Source organism: Lepidochelys olivacea (genome assembly GCF_965140295.1).
Source record: "Lepidochelys olivacea isolate rLepOli2 genome assembly, chromosome: 9".
NCBI lineage: Eukaryota > Metazoa > Chordata > Testudines > Cheloniidae > Lepidochelys > Lepidochelys olivacea.
In genome coordinates, this window is record NC_140419.1 from 89,940,702 (window position 1) to 89,957,030 (window position 16,329).

The following is a 16,329-nucleotide window of genomic DNA, read 5'->3' on the forward strand; positions in this document are numbered from 1 at the left end:
TTGCTGTGAGCTATCTACAACCTCCTCCTCCTCCTCATCTTCTTCGTCCCCAAAACCTGCTTCCGTATTGCCTCCATCTCCATTGAAGGAGTCAAACAACACGGCTGGGGTAGTGGTGGCTGAACCCCCTAAAATGGCATGCAGCTCATCATAGAAGCGGCATGTTTGGGGCTCTGACCCAGAGCGGCTGTTCGCCTCTCTGGTTTTCTGGTAGGCTTGCCTCAGCTCCTTCAGTTTCACGCGGCACTGCTTCGGGTCCCTGTTATGGCCTCTGTCCTTCATGCCCTGGGAGATTTTCACAAAGGTTTTGGCATTTCGAAAACTGGAACGGAGTTCTGATAGCACGGATTCCTCTCCCCAAACAGCGATCAGATCCCGTACCTCCCGTTCGGTCCATGCTGGAGCTCTTTTGCGATTCTGGGACTCCATCATGGTCACCTGTGCTGATGAGCTCTGCATGGTCACCTGCAGCTTGCCACGCTGGCCAAACAGGAAATGAGATTCAAAAGTTCGCGGTTCTTTTCCTGTCTACCTGGCCAGTGCATCTGAGTTGAGAGTGCTGTCCAGAGCGGTCAGAATGGAGCACTCTGGGATAGCTCCCGGAGGCCAATACCATTGAATTGTGTCCACAGTACCCCAAATTCGAGCTGGGAACATCGATTTAAGCGCTAATCCACTTGTCAGGGGTGGAGTAAGGAAATCGATTTTAAGAGCCCTTTAAGTCGAAATAAAGGGCTTCACTGTGTGGACGGGTGCAGGTTTAAATCGATTTAACGTTGCTAAATTCGACCTAAAGTCCTAGTGTAGACCAGGGCTTAGTGGCTAAAAGGGATAAAGAGAACTGGATAAAAATTAGCTGGCTTAAGCTGAATCCAGGAAAAATGAAGGTGACGAGGGGGATCAAGAGAAGCATTTTGAGGATCCCGGAGGAATTATGATTTTGCCATCAGTACAGGATGCTTGCTCTCCAGTTAAGTGAGGCACAACCTCAGAGTCCCTCTGGACTCATCATTGTTCAGAGACATCCAGAAAGTAGCAGGGGCTAAATATGTTTTATTCATCTTCAGTTGCCCAAGAGGCTGTGCCTTTTCCTCTCAGACGTGGATTTTGCCACAAAGATCCTGGCTTTTGTTGTTATCTAAAGACTGAAAAATGCAATATAAAATCAAATGTTGTTCCATGAAATTCACAGTGGGCCAAGGTAGTCACTGGCATACATCAGTGCAACTCCACCACTGCATGCACCAGTGGTAAACTGGATCCTGCCCGGCTGGTGAAATTGTCCGGAATACGTGTGTTGACAGCCCCTATGTTTGTTTATCTGATGACAGAGTGTTCTGTGTGGAGGGCACTCAACTCAGAAATTTGCTTCCTCAGGTTGGTGTGACAGAGCAGTTGTGTTATTTGTTTACTCAGGCAGTTCCTGAGAGTGGGTTGAGTGAGGAGGGTCTTGATTTGGGGGTGTTCTGGGCCAAGGTGTTCGAAGCACCGCAGGCCGGCAGAGGTACTCTGGAAAACGAGACCCACACGCAGCTAAGCAGCGAGTTATTGGCTTTATTGAAGGTTAGTGACACACCTGCAACAGGGACTCCAAGCGTTGCTGTCACGGAGGCGGAGAACCCAGCACACCGGAGCTTTGCCTGGGACGGAGTCCAACAAAGGGGTAAACAGCGAGCCCTTTAATAAGCAGTACACAAACTTAGCTCATGAATATATAATAAGGTACTTCCCAACAGGGGCTTTCCGCGACCTGCACAGGGCCCTGCAGGGCAGATAGAACGGGCCGAAACCGGTTAGAGTTGGTTCTCCATGTCCTACAGCGACCAGGCGGCCTCGAGAAAGTGGAAGTTCCCTAGCTAGGCCGTAACAAAGTCTTCCACAGTCCCTTACAGGGGGTGTGGGGGGAAGAGTTCTTTTAGGATTATCCTTGATGTGTTGTCAGTTTAGATGTATGTTTTTGTTGTTCACATTTTTATTGTCAATGATAGCAACATGGGAACTATATACATCAACAAAGAACTGTACTGGACCCAATTAACCTGTCCTATCTGTAACCCTGATGTCTTAACAGAGTTAATGATAAAGTGGGGAAAAAACAGCCTCCTTCTTAGCATGTATCTTAAAATGGTGCTTTTCATTCAGTTTTCTCTCTGTGAAAGATTCTTCTGATTTACTTATTACATGACGGGATTACTTTAAGTATACTCACCATTGCTTTCTTGTCAAAAGAACTACTGATGGTCAAAACCAAATCATTTTCCTGCCTTTCAGCTTTCTCCCTTAATGAGATAATCTCTTTTCTTTCGCACCTGTTTTCAGTCGTAAGCCTTAACAGCCAACATTTCAAAAATAAAATGGTCACTGATTTGGGTGGGCCTGTTTTTGGGAGCCCTACTTGAGCTGCCTGGACCAGATCCTCAAAGATATTAGACACCTAACTCCCACTGAAATCAGTAGGAGTTAGGCAACTAAATACCTTTGAGGAGCTTGCCCCTTTGGGCCTCAATTTCAAAAAGTGCTGAGCACCCAGAGCTCCTGAAAATCAGGTTCCAGTTGTTAGGCACCCAAAATCACTGGCCAGTCTAAAAAAAATGGAGATCTAAATCTATTGTCTAGCTCTGAAGTCACTTTTTCTTCCAAGCCAGCATCATTTTCTCCTTTTTCAAGTTGTGCAGAAGGTTTGTTGTGATACCTTCTGATTTCACACAATGAAGTCTGCATCACAGAAGCACTAGCTGCCTCTCTGATCCCCTTTATAATTAGGGCCCTATCAAATTCATTATCCATTTTGGTCAATTTCACGGTCACAGGATTTTAAAAACTATACCTTTCATTATTTCAGATATTTAAATCTGAAATTTCAGTGTCGTAACTCTAGGGGTCCTGACCTAAAAGGGAGTTTGGTGGGGGTTGCAAAGTTATTGTAGGGAGGTTGCAGTATTGCACCCCCCCTCCCCCCGCCCTCACTTCCGCACTGCTGCTGGCAGCGGCGCCGTCTTCAGAGCTGGGCAGCCAGAGAGTGGTGGCGGCTGGTTGGGAGCTGAGCTCTGAAGGCAGAGCAGTGCCAGAAGCAGCGCAGACATAAGGATGGCAGGGTGTTGCTACCCTTCCTTCTGTGCTGCTGCCTGCGGAGCTGGGCCCTCGGCCGGCAACTGCCAGTCTCTGACCATCCAGCTTGGAGGGCAGCAGCACACCCTTACTTCTGTGCTTCTGCTGGCAAGGCGCTGCCTTCAGAGCTGGGCACCTGGCCAGCAGTTGCTGTTCTCTGGCCACCCTGTTCTGAAGGCAGTGCAGAATTAAGGGTGGCAATATTACAATAACCTTGTGACTCTCCCTTTTGGGCCAGGACCCCCAGTTTGAGAAAAGCTGGTCTCCTCTGTGAAATCTGTATAGTATAGGGCAAAAGTACACAAAAGACCAGATTTCATGGAAGAGACCAGATTTCATGGTCCATGATGCATTTTTCATGACTGTGAATTTGGTAGGACCCTATTTATAATTGCCATGGTTGGGACAGAGACTCTGAAGCTCTTGCCATCTGGAAAAGCTTTAATATATCTATCCACCTCACCCATTCACCATCTGTTTGCAGAGTTCCAAATTAGAAAGGTCTCGCTCTTTTTTTCTTGCCTACGTCTCTTAATCTTGCTTTTCCACCATTATTTTTTATTTAAATCTAAAAAGCATTTTGGGATGTAGTTCATATATGAAGAACCGTATAAAAGAATGTAGTTCTATAGTGCATTAGATGAACCATATGTATTAGATCCTGTGCACAATTTTGTTAGGGTATTTGATGGGGAAGAACAGTCTTGGGTCAAAAGTACAGTCCTGGGAGTCAGATGGTATTGTTGGAATTGAAAAGAAAAATGTTAAATACCCCGGAACAGCTAGTTTATATGTAAATAAATGATCCTGCTGAAAGTATTTTTCATCTTGGGAAGAGAGGCTGAAAGTGTGATTGTAAAGTACAAATTCAAGGAATCAATTTATAAGTTGTTGCAGGAAAAAGAAATAATAGTTACAGTTCAGCAATACTCAGGAAGTTTGAAATTAAACCATCTTAAGAGTAGTTTTCTTTTTCAAAAAAACCTGTTCAAGGCAGAAATACTTAGGGACAGAGAGCTTTTTTTAAAGACTTAATTCTGGGAGATGGGGGGAAATCTTCAGTCATGATAAAGATTTATACTTAATTTATTTTAAAAGAATAAATAAAATTTGATAAACAGGCACTAAATAACAGAACCAACCTTTCATGAACATGTCAGGAGCCAGAAATACCTACACTGAAGATCTAGGTTGAATTTTCAGTAACAATTAAAATATGAGTCATTTTAGCCTGGACTACCTCCAGGGACAGAAATGATATTCTACACAAAGGGCAATATTTTGATGCCGGAAACACTGCTGATGCCAGAAGGACTGTAAAACACTAATTTCCATGTCTATTTTTTGTTTTGCATTGCAGTATTTTATGTGTTGGTCGGCTTTTAATATGGTTATAAAGCCTGATTCAATTCCCATGAAAGTCTGTGGAAGACTTTCTGTTAACAGGCCCACATGCTGTTTTACAACTATTAACTAATTAATGCACAGAAGACTCCTGAGAGGTAGGTGAGTATTTTAATCACTATTTTACCAACAGAAAAACTAAAGGAGAGATTCATGGTCTTAGTTTTAGAGGTGATGAGCAACCACAGCTGCCTTCAGTGCAACTGAAAGCTGAGTGACTTCACTGGGGGCAGGAGGTGCTCAGCTGATTTGAAATTCTGACTTCAAGTTAGTCTAGTTCCACAGACAGATTGTGTCAGAGCTGGGATTAGAACTCAGGCTCGCTGACCTGTACTCAATTCACCTCTCTTCTCCCACTCTCAGAATTAGAATGAAAGTTGTTTGCTTCCACACTTGCTGTGCTAACTTGGGCAGTGCTTCCACTACATTATTTCAGGGTCTTCCACTCTGACTGCCTTCAGCTTCCTGGTACCACTGAGCCTTACCTCATGAAGTCCAGGTTCAGCAGACAACAGTGCAGCTGGGTTAGATTTTCCCTGGACTCATTCAGTGAGCCCTACCACTAACATACATAGTGTCCTTTTAAAAAAAGGTATCCTTATCTAAGTTCACTAGAGATTACTCAAAAGCATAAGGCAAGTGATGTCCTCTGATGTTGTCACTGTCATGATCCCCACAGTACTTACGGCAATGGAAGAGGTATCCCAACCTAACTGCATAGAGACATAATATAAGAATACAATGCATTGTGCAGCTCTCTAGTAACTCTCTTTGTACAAGCACATCTCATGTAAGGCTGTATGTTTACCAATTTCAATATACAATTTAAACAGATTTCTTGCTGCTTCCAGATGCTGCTCATACCACACATTATAGACCTGGTAACTGGAATGGCTGTCCAACTATAAACAAAATTCAGATATATCCTTCTATTTGATTTGATTTGATTTTGGCCTACATAAGATGGCATAGGCCTTACAGTATGTGATAATATTATGAAATGCTTCTTTGGGTATTTATGGCAAGCTGACTTGATGTCAGGACAATATTATACTGTACTTCCCCACGCAAAAGAAAAACTGTTACCTCCAAACGGGCTTTTTTTTTTTTTTTAATTAAAGAAAACATCCTTGATAAAGATTTCCTCCCCTGGCACCATCCTAGAAAGCAAAGGGCTGTTTACTTTTATTACATAACTTTCATAACTCTCTGGATTATTACTGTGTTGCTTATTATGATTCTAAGGTGCACCTGTTGTTTAAGGATTTTTTAAAAGAAAGTTAAAAAGAACATGTTTTCCATCCAAACACTAAGTCTCATGTTCTAAGGACTAATGAAAACATGGTTTTTTTTCTTTGTTTTTCATGTTTGCTTATTCCTTCAGTGCTGATGAAATGTTCTACATTGACAGACTGACGCCCTCTATTTATCCAAATAATATTTACAACACTGATAACAGCAATGCAGGTGTCCCTGCTCTCAACCCTGTGCTGGAGAGACCAGTTTTAGAGTGCCAGTGAAAATCAGTTTCCACAACCCACTAAAAACTTGGTCACAGATTGTGGAGACCTTATTCACATTGGTGAGCAGTCACTCACGTGATAATCACACTGAAGCTAATGGCACTACTACTGTAAGTAACTGTTCACCAACAAGAGTAAAGCCTTTCTGATGTAAATGCCAACAATATTATTAATGTAAACTGAGATACTGTTTTTGTAGACCTGTCCCTTGAGAACTGGATCAAAGCCACCATAACAACCATCAGATGGAAATAGTTTTTAGTTTCTACCAACTAGGGTTTGACTCATAGTGTTGACCTATATGTGAAAGACTCCATACCACTTATATATGCCCTCAGCCATCCAGCCCCTGAAGTCAGTTTTCAAACATGAGCACTTTTAAAAAATTACATTTGTTATTTAAAACCACCTACTTTTAATAATCTTCTATCCATATATTTTTACCACAATAACCACAATGCATCTTAGTCCATTGCAAGCAAATGGAAGCAGATAGCAAATTGCAGATTCTCTCTCTCCCCTATATACACTTACAGAGAGGGGTTTTGTGGCACCAGCTCTTTGGTTGAGGGAGAGGATTGTTTGATGTGGGGGGGGGGGTTAACTGTTGCAGGAAAACTAAGGGGGAAATGTTGGATCTTGCAGGAAAGCAGAAAGCAGGAAGAGTCTGTCATTCTAATTTCTTGGGGAAGGGAATTCCATAAGCATGAGCTGTCCACTGAAAAAGTGCTGTTTCTACTCATTCTAAATATTGTCCTTGTTGTGGACAGCTCCATCATTCCTGAGAAGTGCAACTGGCTGCATCATTCCTGAGAAGTGCAAGTGTCATGGATGTTAATTCAGGCAGATGAGACACATCCCATTTGAAGAGAGAACTTTGGAGATTAGTACTGTGACTTTGAAGTGTCTATCTGGCATTCAAAGCTTAGTCTGTGTAGTTGCTGACGGCACGAGATTGCAGAGATGCACATCTGCCTTTTGATGTTGGCCAATAATATGGGCTGCTGTATTGCGAGGCTTTTCCAGAACTTGCATACTCATTCCCATGTAGAGGGCACTGTAATTATCAAGAGTAGGCACAATAGAGCATGGATCAGTGAGGCAAAGTCTTTTTATGACAGTACTTTTATTTCACTCAAACCCACTATTCATCCCTTTGACTGAAGCACTGTGAGCAGCTTGCCAGGTTATCACTGTGCATCTCAGAGCTTGCACAGGACGGGGTGCCGATGACAATGCCAACACAGCTGCACGACACCGGTTTTGGCTGCAGTTACTCCTGTTCTCTTTGTGCACTTCCATCTCCGGCAGGCTTCTGCCTCCTCCTTATTTACTGGCACCTTTGTAGAGCCCCTGATTACATGACCCAGTGACACCTCACGGCAGCAATGGAAGCGGAGGGAACTAGGGGTTGGGATGGGATCCAGAGACCTCTCGCTGCTGCTTGGCTGCCTCAAGTAGGGACTAAAAGCTGCTACCATCTGATGGCTGGGCCGTGAGCTGCGCCAGTGCAGATACTGGCCGCAGGCCGGTTCCCTGGGGGCGAATCAGGCTCCCACTGCGGGCAGGGTCACTGGCTCTTGCTCCTCCACAGGGGCTCAGGCCCGCCCCCTCCCCGGAACCGGGGGGGGGGGACCCCATCCCCAGCAGGGGGCGGGGTGTGGTGGGTGGGGGTGTTGAGCTCCCGTCCTGCCCCCTCGCCACAGGGCGGGCTGTTTCCCCTGCACCCGCGTGGGGGGTCGCTCCTGTGCCCTCCCACCTCGGCTCCCGCGCGTGGGGGGCCAGGCTGCCCGGCTGCCAGATGGGGCCCGCGGGGCGCTGCCCCGGCTGCGCTCCTCCCCTCGTTCCCCGCACCGCGTCCGTCTCCTTACCGGGCCCTTCGGCCCCCTGCCCCTTCTCGTGCATCCCGCAACGAAACCTGGCCTAGGAACCAAACCACACAGCCTCGTTGCCGTGCGGTGAGCTAGTGTGTGTGCACTCGGATGTTCCTTTCCTCTTGGCACGAGCACCGGAAGGGTTTGGCGGTAGCACTCGGAAGTTGTTTCCCTGGGGGCGGATGTCAATGGAGGTACCCGGAAGTACTTTCTTAGTTACGAGGGACGAGTGCAGCGACCGGAAGTGGTGGTGCACGGGGTGGTTCACTAGTGCGCCACCCGGAAGTACCCCGCGGTCGCTGCTGGCGCTAGGATAGCAACCCGGGAGGCTTCTCCTGGTCCCGGCCCGGGGAGGCCGTGATGGCCCCGGTGTCCCGGTCTCGAAGCCCCCAAGGCTCCCCAGGCTCCCGGCGGAAGGGCGGCAGCAGCGGCAGCAGCAGCAGCTCCTCGGCGAGCCCCTCACCCCCGAGACCCAGCCGCCCCCACCGACCTGCGTCTCCCGAGAAGCGGGGCAGGAGGTCGCGGTCCCGGGAGCGCAACGGCGTGAAGCACTTGGGCCACCGGCGGAGCCGCAGCTGGTCCCGCTCCCGGGAGCGCACGCCGGGCGGGCCGCGCTCCTCCTCCGCTCACCACGGGCACCATCACCACGGCGGCGGCGGGAAGCAGTGGCCGGACTACTACGAGAAGGAGAAGGAGGAGATCCTGCGGTTGAGGCGAGCCCCTAACCCCGGGCCCCCGAGTCGCCCCCCGACCCGAGCCAGGGTGTTGTGAGGAGAGGCAGGGGCAAGAACCAGCCTCAGCCATCTCGAAACAGCACCGTCCTCTCATCCCTGATCGTCGGACACCCTGCCCTGGCCCCCACGCCAAGAACCAGACCCCCAACCCTGGCAACGCACCCAGGGTCCATCCCACCCACGCTCTGGCTATATGGTCCCTGCAGCCTCCTCTCTCTGTCCACTATCCTTGGTCCCACAGACATGAGAGACCCTCCCTTTTTCCAAGTGGAGGAGTGTTCCCTGCAGAGTATTTTTAAGTGCCTTCTCCAGTCTTGTTTTAAATGACCCATGGCTGCTCACCACTTAGCGACCAGATTCATTGCTTGTTCCACCTTCGTTTTTGGGAGACTTTGTCAGTTTTGCCTTAATTTTATCCATTAAAGAAACTGTGGGGGAGGTAATTAGGAGCTCCAAAGGACATGAAATGAAGTAGATTTGAGTCATCTGTATTAATGTAATGGTGTAGCCCCACAGGTATGATAGGGCCCAGCTCATTAAGCTATCTTGGATAGCCTGCAGCGGTGACAAGCTTGGAAATAATACAGCCTACAGCGATGACAAGTGTGAACATGCAATGGATGGTTCTGCTCAAAAGCAAACCATCACATATTGGAATTTGTTGTCTCTACAGATTATATTTTCCATTTTATAGATCAGGGCAGCCAGAGGGATGTCTCGTGCAATAATTTGCCACAGACTAGTTACATTTGCCTTTTAGTTTTCATAATAACAAATAATGTGTCTATCTGTGATGATTACATCCACTTCCTAAGACAATTCATTTGAAACATTACATATGTGGCCAAAAATCCTGTTTTACTAGGCTACAAAGTCTGAGGGTTAACTGAAACTTGCAGAGGTCCACTTTAAGATTTCTCAGACCTGCATTGGTTCCCGTCTCCTTGGTGACTGAGAAAACTAACATTGAATTAAGTCTTGGTTTTGGAGGGAATAAACAAATTTTAAATACTAAAGTGAAGAAAATATCCTTTCACAAAATCTAATTTCAGAGTCTAGAAATGCTGCTAAACACAAACTACTCAGGTTTCGAATATTAGCACATTAGGTTTTAATGCAGTATCTGCCTTTACAGGAGACTAAATGAGAGAGAGAGGATTGGTGAACTGGGAGCACCTGAAGTCTGGGGACTGTCACCAAAGGTTCCTGACCCAGAGTAAGTAATTTCTCTTGCGGGTTTTTCTCCTTCAGGAACTCTGGTCTGGAGTCTTATGTTAAAATAGTATTGTTATTAAATGTTACTATTACTTTACAGAAATGTTCTTGTTCTGCTTTTTTTATATTTCATATTATGCGTCTCCAAAGTTAAATCACTAAACAGTCATAGCTGGATACGATTTTTCATATAATCCCAACAGATCAATTACATGAGGTTTCAGCAGTTGTAGATCAAATAATGTTGTCTTGTGGTTCAGAGAGTGACTCAAATATTAGCTATTTAATGGTTTCATTCATTACTAACACAGGCTCTGAATCTTCAAACAATTATATGTGTGTTTGATTTTGGATAAATAATCTGCACTTCAAATCATATTGCATAATTAAGATATTTTTGTTTCTGTTCAGTTCTGATGAGCATACCCCAGTAGAAGATGAGGAGGCGAAATCTAAGAAGAGTAGCTCTTCAGATTCCAGTTCAGAAGGTATTTCGTTTTGACCATAGAAGTTGTTTGCACACTAACAGAAGATTGAGGGTTAGAATCTATTCACCTTACTTACAAAGAACTCTACTGACTTCAGTAGGACTCAGCAAAGCCGGCACGATAGAGTTCCATGAGAGGGGGATGCTAGCATACTAGGATCCAAAAATATTAATGGAGTGCCAGACTATAATCATCTTGCAGGTAACATTCTCTTTTTAAATCTTTACAGAAGAGAGAAAGAAGAAGAAGAAGAAGAAAAAGGAAAAGAAAAGAAAGAGATCCAAAAGAAAACACAGAAAGCATTCTGGGGACAGTGACAGCGAGTCTGAGTCTGAGCTAAACACCAGTGGTAAGAAAAAAGGCTTCTATTAAACTATATGGTCTGAAACCTATTGTATGTGTTCTTTATAATCATGTGGAATATTGCATCTGTTGTGCTGGCATCCTCGTGACATTCTGGGATTTCATACATTAGTTGCTCATTATGGGAAAAAAAATCTGTTGACCTACAGAATACGTTCTGAAGACAAATTTTTCTCTTGTCCCAAGATCCATATAAATTGTAGTGAAGCTTTTTTTAATTCTACTTGTACCTGTGTTAAGCTCTAATTTTTTCTGGCTCTATTCAAGACTAATGTTGAACGGTTTCCCTTTGTGCCCTTTTCTCATTCTCATCTCAGTGCTACCTCTTTTATTTAGAATAGCCTCTGTTCCTGTGCACCAAATAACCACCCTCTCTACTCAAATGTTTCCTCAAAACACATCCTCTGTGAAGTCTCTCAGCCCTAATCCACTTTGTGCAGGATGTGAAGTCACAACATTCTAGACCAGAGGCAACATACAGCCTCTGTTGCTGGACTTCAGTAGCCATTCCGATAGAAATTAATCACTAATCCTTTATTTTAAATTCTTTCATTGTTCTGTTGAGTTTGCAGTGTCTCTTGTTCCTGTACATGGGGTTTGGCCATCAGGGAATGGTATCCTGAATTTAATCCATCAGGCATTTCCGTTCAGGTGGTGATAGTATATGAGTACACCTCATTGAATTGAATAATATTGTTTTGACTGTGTTTGGATATTGTAAATGACCTGGAATTGAGACCCTCCCCTCTAATGCACGGTTACTCCTGCGGGAATTCTGTGCTCAATATTTTAGAATTCTGCAAATTCTCCGTATTTTATTTGTCAAAATAACACAATACAATCACGCCAGTTTCAATTATTTTGGTAATTTATTTCAAAATACCTGTCAGCAAGTATGTCTGTAACAATACAGACCAAAAAAAAAAGATTCAGGTAATGTTTTTTTGACAAATAGATTCCTTACTAGGCATATTAATACAGAACTTCAAGTAATTCATTTAAACTACAATACAGAAACATATTTCCCACACCCCTCAGAAGCAGTGCAAAGCCTTGGGGGAGTTGGGTAATGGAGCTCAGGGAGAGGAGCCTGGGAGTGAACCTGGAGGGTTGGGTGTGGATGGGAGAAGTATGAAACATGGGCATGGGGCTTTCAAGGGTGGGGATTGTTAAAGAGTTGGGGAGTCTCCCCCATGCAGACCCTGGCCCACTCCAAGCCTCTCCCATTCAGTCAGGCACATTTGCCCCTGTCCCCATGTATCCCTGCAGCACCTCTCACATTCAGCCCCTGGCTCAGTGCTGTCACCCCAGTAGTTCCTGAGCCTGTGCCCAGTCAATTCCCTGCACATACCACACTAGCCCTTTTGAACCCCAGTCTGTGACACAACCCCCCCCCCCCCCCAGCAGCTTGATGTGCCCCACTCTATCCTAAACTGGCGCCACTGACAGGGTGCTGCGATGAATGCAGCAGCCTGTTCTGGCGCCACAGCGGCCTATGATGGGTGAAAGACGTAACTGCAGCACTTCTCAGCAGAATGTATTTTCTATGGGCGAAAAAATTCTGCACTGGATATGAATTCTGCATATGCACAGTGGTGCAGAATTCCCCCATGAGTAGTAGCTAATCACTAAGCCATTCTGGTGTAGGGTGAACTGAGGAATTCAGAGGCATTTCTACTTTTATCCCAGGTGAGTAGCTCAATGTTGCAAGACCAGTTCTCTCCACCTTACTTTAGCTGCTGTTGTGTGGGGCGGGTTATATTTCCAATAAAGTGCGGTACTTTCTTCATTTTATTACCGTGGGCTTTTTTGGTGATTGTATGTTTGATTTTTCAGATGAAGATAAAAAGAAAACAAAGAAGAAAAAGAAACATAGAAAGTAAGAGCAGTCTCTTAAAATATTGCTTTCAAATCTGTATGTGTCTTCCATGAGAGAACAGCGGTATTATGATACTGTTTCCCTAGCTGATGAGTAAGGAAGGGCCAACACTTCTGTGTCTCCTGTAGTTAAGAGGCCCATGGTATCATGTAATAGCCTCACTTCAGAATCTTCATGACTCTACCTCAGACCAACTGAATTCTGGCTAATGAAGGACCCAGTCCAAACTTTAAAGACGAATCTGCCAAAGAATGGTGTGTGGAAGACCCACAATGGTACTTGCTGGATCTGTAGAATGAAATGTTTTTTGTGACTTACTGAACAGATAGATACCAATTGAACCCTCCACTGGGATGCTGCTTGAAAAATTGATCAAGTAAGCCTGGCCTCTAGCACTATTCCCTTTTCCCTGTTAGGCATATAAATGTCTGTCTGTCTCATCTTTAACTTCGTTACAGAAAGAAGTCTAAGAAAAAGAAGAGTAAGAGGAGTAGGAAAAAATCCAGTGATTCAAGTAGTGAAGATTCTGATGATGAAGCTCTTCAAGGGGATGATCTCTGGATTGAGAGATCAAGTAGGTTCTTTCTATTTAACACTTGTGTTAAACTCCTAGGTATTGTGTTCAGTCATATCAGTTGATGATATGTTGATGTCCTGTGTAACTGACCTGACTTAATCAGGTGTGTGACAGATTTGTGCAAAGCAGAGGGTAAAGTAATAATATTTGTGATTATTTGTATTGCAGAAAATACAGACGCTGATAATTTAATTGGACCAGAAGCTCCAAAAATGCATGCATCTCAAGATGATAGGCCTTTGAAGTAAGTAGTCATATATGATTTACACAAACAGATCAAATCAAGGAAAATAAACATGAAGGTTGCCATGCCAGATAGTACCTGTAGCCAGGAGTGAAGGTGATGTTTTCTCGCAGACTTTCATTTGTTAGAGGCACTAAATCTGTGTTTTATTCTTAAACTGAAAACCTACTGAAATCAGCTAGAACTTGCAGTATGTGTACCTGGTAACTTTTGTTAGGCAGTTTGTTACATTGTTTTCAATAGAGTGGCCATGTTACAGTATTATTTTTTCAAATACTTTCTGCAATGTGGTGACTTTATTCCAGTTTACCATTAAATCAAATTCTCCATTATAATTAATTAATTTTTGATTCAGCTCATGACTTACAATCTCTCTCATTGATGGAAACTGCCAGAATAAAGGAAGCACAGACATTAACTGGAGAAATGGCTATATAGGGTGATGAATAGCGAGATGTCAAGTGAGTTACTTTTAGTGACCCTTCCGCTTCAGCTGTCCCAGAGCACCAGTAATGTTTCAGTAACGTGTCCGCCCAGAGGAAGGCCGTCCTGCAGTAAATGGAACCTTTTGTTACAAACTTCCTTGCTTCAGTGAGTCTGGAAATCCAGCATGGGAGCAAGTGTTCCAGTATGTCATGTCCAAGAGTTTGAACAAACTTAATTCTGTTGCTGCTCTGGTTGCATGAAATACATATCACTTTGTTGAGTTCTCAGTGCTAGATTTATCAGGGCTCCTCTGCGTTCGCTCATGGATTTAATTACTCTTGTGACTGCTTCAGTTTGAAACTGATGACTTTTTTTTTTTTTAATTAAAGCTATGGCCACGCTTTGCTGCCTGGTGAAGGTGCAGCTATGGCAGAGTACGTAAAGGCTGGAAAACGCATCCCTCGAAGAGGTGAAATTGGCCTGACCAGTGAAGAGATCGCATCGTTCGAGAGCTCTGGTTATGTGATGAGTGGTAGCAGGTAGGGGTTTTTTTGATGATGATACTTAGGGTGAGATTTACGACTGCGTAGGAGACCCAGTTGAAAGCACCAAAGAAAAGTTGCTACGTGTGTATATTATGCAACAATCAAAAAGGTTAAACAGTCTGCGACTACAAACATACTTGTTCATCTCTGCTGATCTACAGTAAGTTTGTTACAGGTATGTTTTCCCAAGGACAAATATACTTTGCAGTAGTTTCCCCTCTGTAAAATGGGAATACTGATTCAGACCTCCTTTGGAAACTTCTTCGAGGTCTACAGATGAAAAATCACGATATAAGAGCTAGGTATTATAATCGCACTAGAATGTAAATATAGTCTGAGTTCAGATCACTGGAAGCCTGATGGTTAGATAATAGAGACGGCAGTGTTGGTGAGTTCCAGATAGCATATTGGATAATAGGACAGGCAGTGTAGGCTGTGCAATGCGGGGTGGGGAAATAGTCTCCCAAAGAGGGTACGGATAAATGGTTTTTTGCCTCCTGACAAATGCAATGTTCTCCTCAGGCATCGCCGAATGGAAGCTGTGCGTCTGCGTAAAGAGAACCAGATCTACAGTGCCGATGAGAAGAGAGCTCTGGCATCTTTCAACCAGGAGGAGAGACGGAAGCGAGAGAACAAGATCCTGGCTAGCTTCCGGGAGATGGTCTACAGAAAGACTAAGGGCAAAGAAGACAAATAACTCCACCCCCACTTTTTTTCCCCCCAATTGTACAGCACGGATTGTAGTAAACAGTGGCTATCACCTTCTTGTGACTTGGAAACAGCTGTAAAGTACTGCAGTGCCTTCCACCCGATGGGATGCATTTCTCAGGACTGGATCATTTGTATCAAGAAATAATCACCCTTAGCAGGCTTTCTTGGACAACTCGTTCACCAGCTGTAGGCAACTGCCATTAGGGGAAGTACAGAATCCTGAATGAGACTGAGGAGTACTCAGGGAGATTCATGATTCTACAAGATGGTAATGCACTGTATTAGACCTGGATATGGACACAACAGGATACCATCATCAGCTGGGCTGCTGCTGGTGAAATGAAACATAACTATCTTCCATTTATTTTGGTTAATCATCATGGACAAAATCAGACTAGACTTCACCACCATGAACAGACTACTATTAGTAGCAAAAAATAAGGAATTCCTAAATAGCCATTTAGATTTGATGATTGTTCATTTATGATGCAATTGCGAAAAGTTCTTTACACACTGTACATTTATGGTTTCCTTTTAGTTGTTTTGAGGAAGAAAACTCACTTCATGGCTTGTGGTTCAGATTCCATTTGTAAATAGAAATATATTTGTAATTTAATAGATCTTGGTTTCAACTATTTTAAAAAAGATCACAAGCAGTGTATATTATAGAAGTAGTAACTTTAAGGGTCTGGCCTAGAACCTCCAAAATCCCAGGACACTGAATGAAAGAACTAAAAGCTTGTCTCCTTCTCTGCTTAACTGCTGTACATAGATATATCTCTCAGGTGCGGGGCAGTAGTAACCAGTGTTTAGAAGTCCTGGAAATATATAAGTAGTAACAGAAGATGGATTTTAATTCCAGTTCTGAATTTCTTTCCTCTTGGAAATCTTCTAGATTAAACCCTTACGATTTTAACTCCTTGTATTTTAATTTTCTTTTTTCAGTAGTATTAATCTCTTAAGATTTGCGGTTAGAGGCCTACTCCTGATCAATTCTTATCCAGTATTCCCCCATTGCCATCTGGTCATCATATTTCCAAAATGAGTATCCTGTATATCCTTTGACTTATTCTTTCTTATATACTTTTTTAAAAAAAAAAAAAAAAAAGTAAAATAGCGTCTGAATGTACTTTTAAAATCCCTGGTTTCTAGTTCTGAGGGGTAGAAATACTTACACCCTGTAGTAGGTTTCCATAAAAACTTTAGAAATCCTGTTATCCACTTCTGTTCGATTTATA

General features: G+C 43.9%; 1 protein-coding gene across 1 annotated transcript; it reads left to right on the forward strand.

Annotated features, from left to right (window-relative positions):
* Nucleotides 1–8,156: 8,156 nt before the first annotated feature.
* NKAP (NFKB activating protein) lies at nucleotides 8,157–16,007 on the forward strand. The gene is made up of 9 exons (XM_084639565.1): nucleotides 8,157–8,622; nucleotides 9,779–9,859; nucleotides 10,270–10,346; nucleotides 10,576–10,695; nucleotides 12,546–12,588; nucleotides 13,047–13,162; nucleotides 13,334–13,409; nucleotides 14,225–14,374; nucleotides 14,903–16,007. Exons 1-9 carry the CDS (start codon nucleotides 8,270–8,272, stop codon nucleotides 15,075–15,077), a joined length of 1,191 nt encoding a protein of 396 aa, XP_084495691.1. The 5' UTR covers nucleotides 8,157–8,269; the 3' UTR covers nucleotides 15,078–16,007.
* Nucleotides 16,008–16,329: the final 322 nt, after the last annotated feature.

Coding starts and splice junctions, on each gene's coding strand:
- NKAP (XM_084639565.1), top strand. CDS start 8,270: ATGGCCCCGGTGTCCCGGTCTCGAAGCCCCCAAGGCTCCCCAGGCTCC. Junction 8,623..9,778: donor GAGGAGATCCTGCGGTTGAG/GCGAGCCCCTAA, acceptor CTGCCTTTACAG/GAGACTAAATGAGAGAGAGA. Junction 9,860..10,269: donor CCAAAGGTTCCTGACCCAGA/GTAAGTAATTTC, acceptor GTTTCTGTTCAG/TTCTGATGAGCATACCCCAG.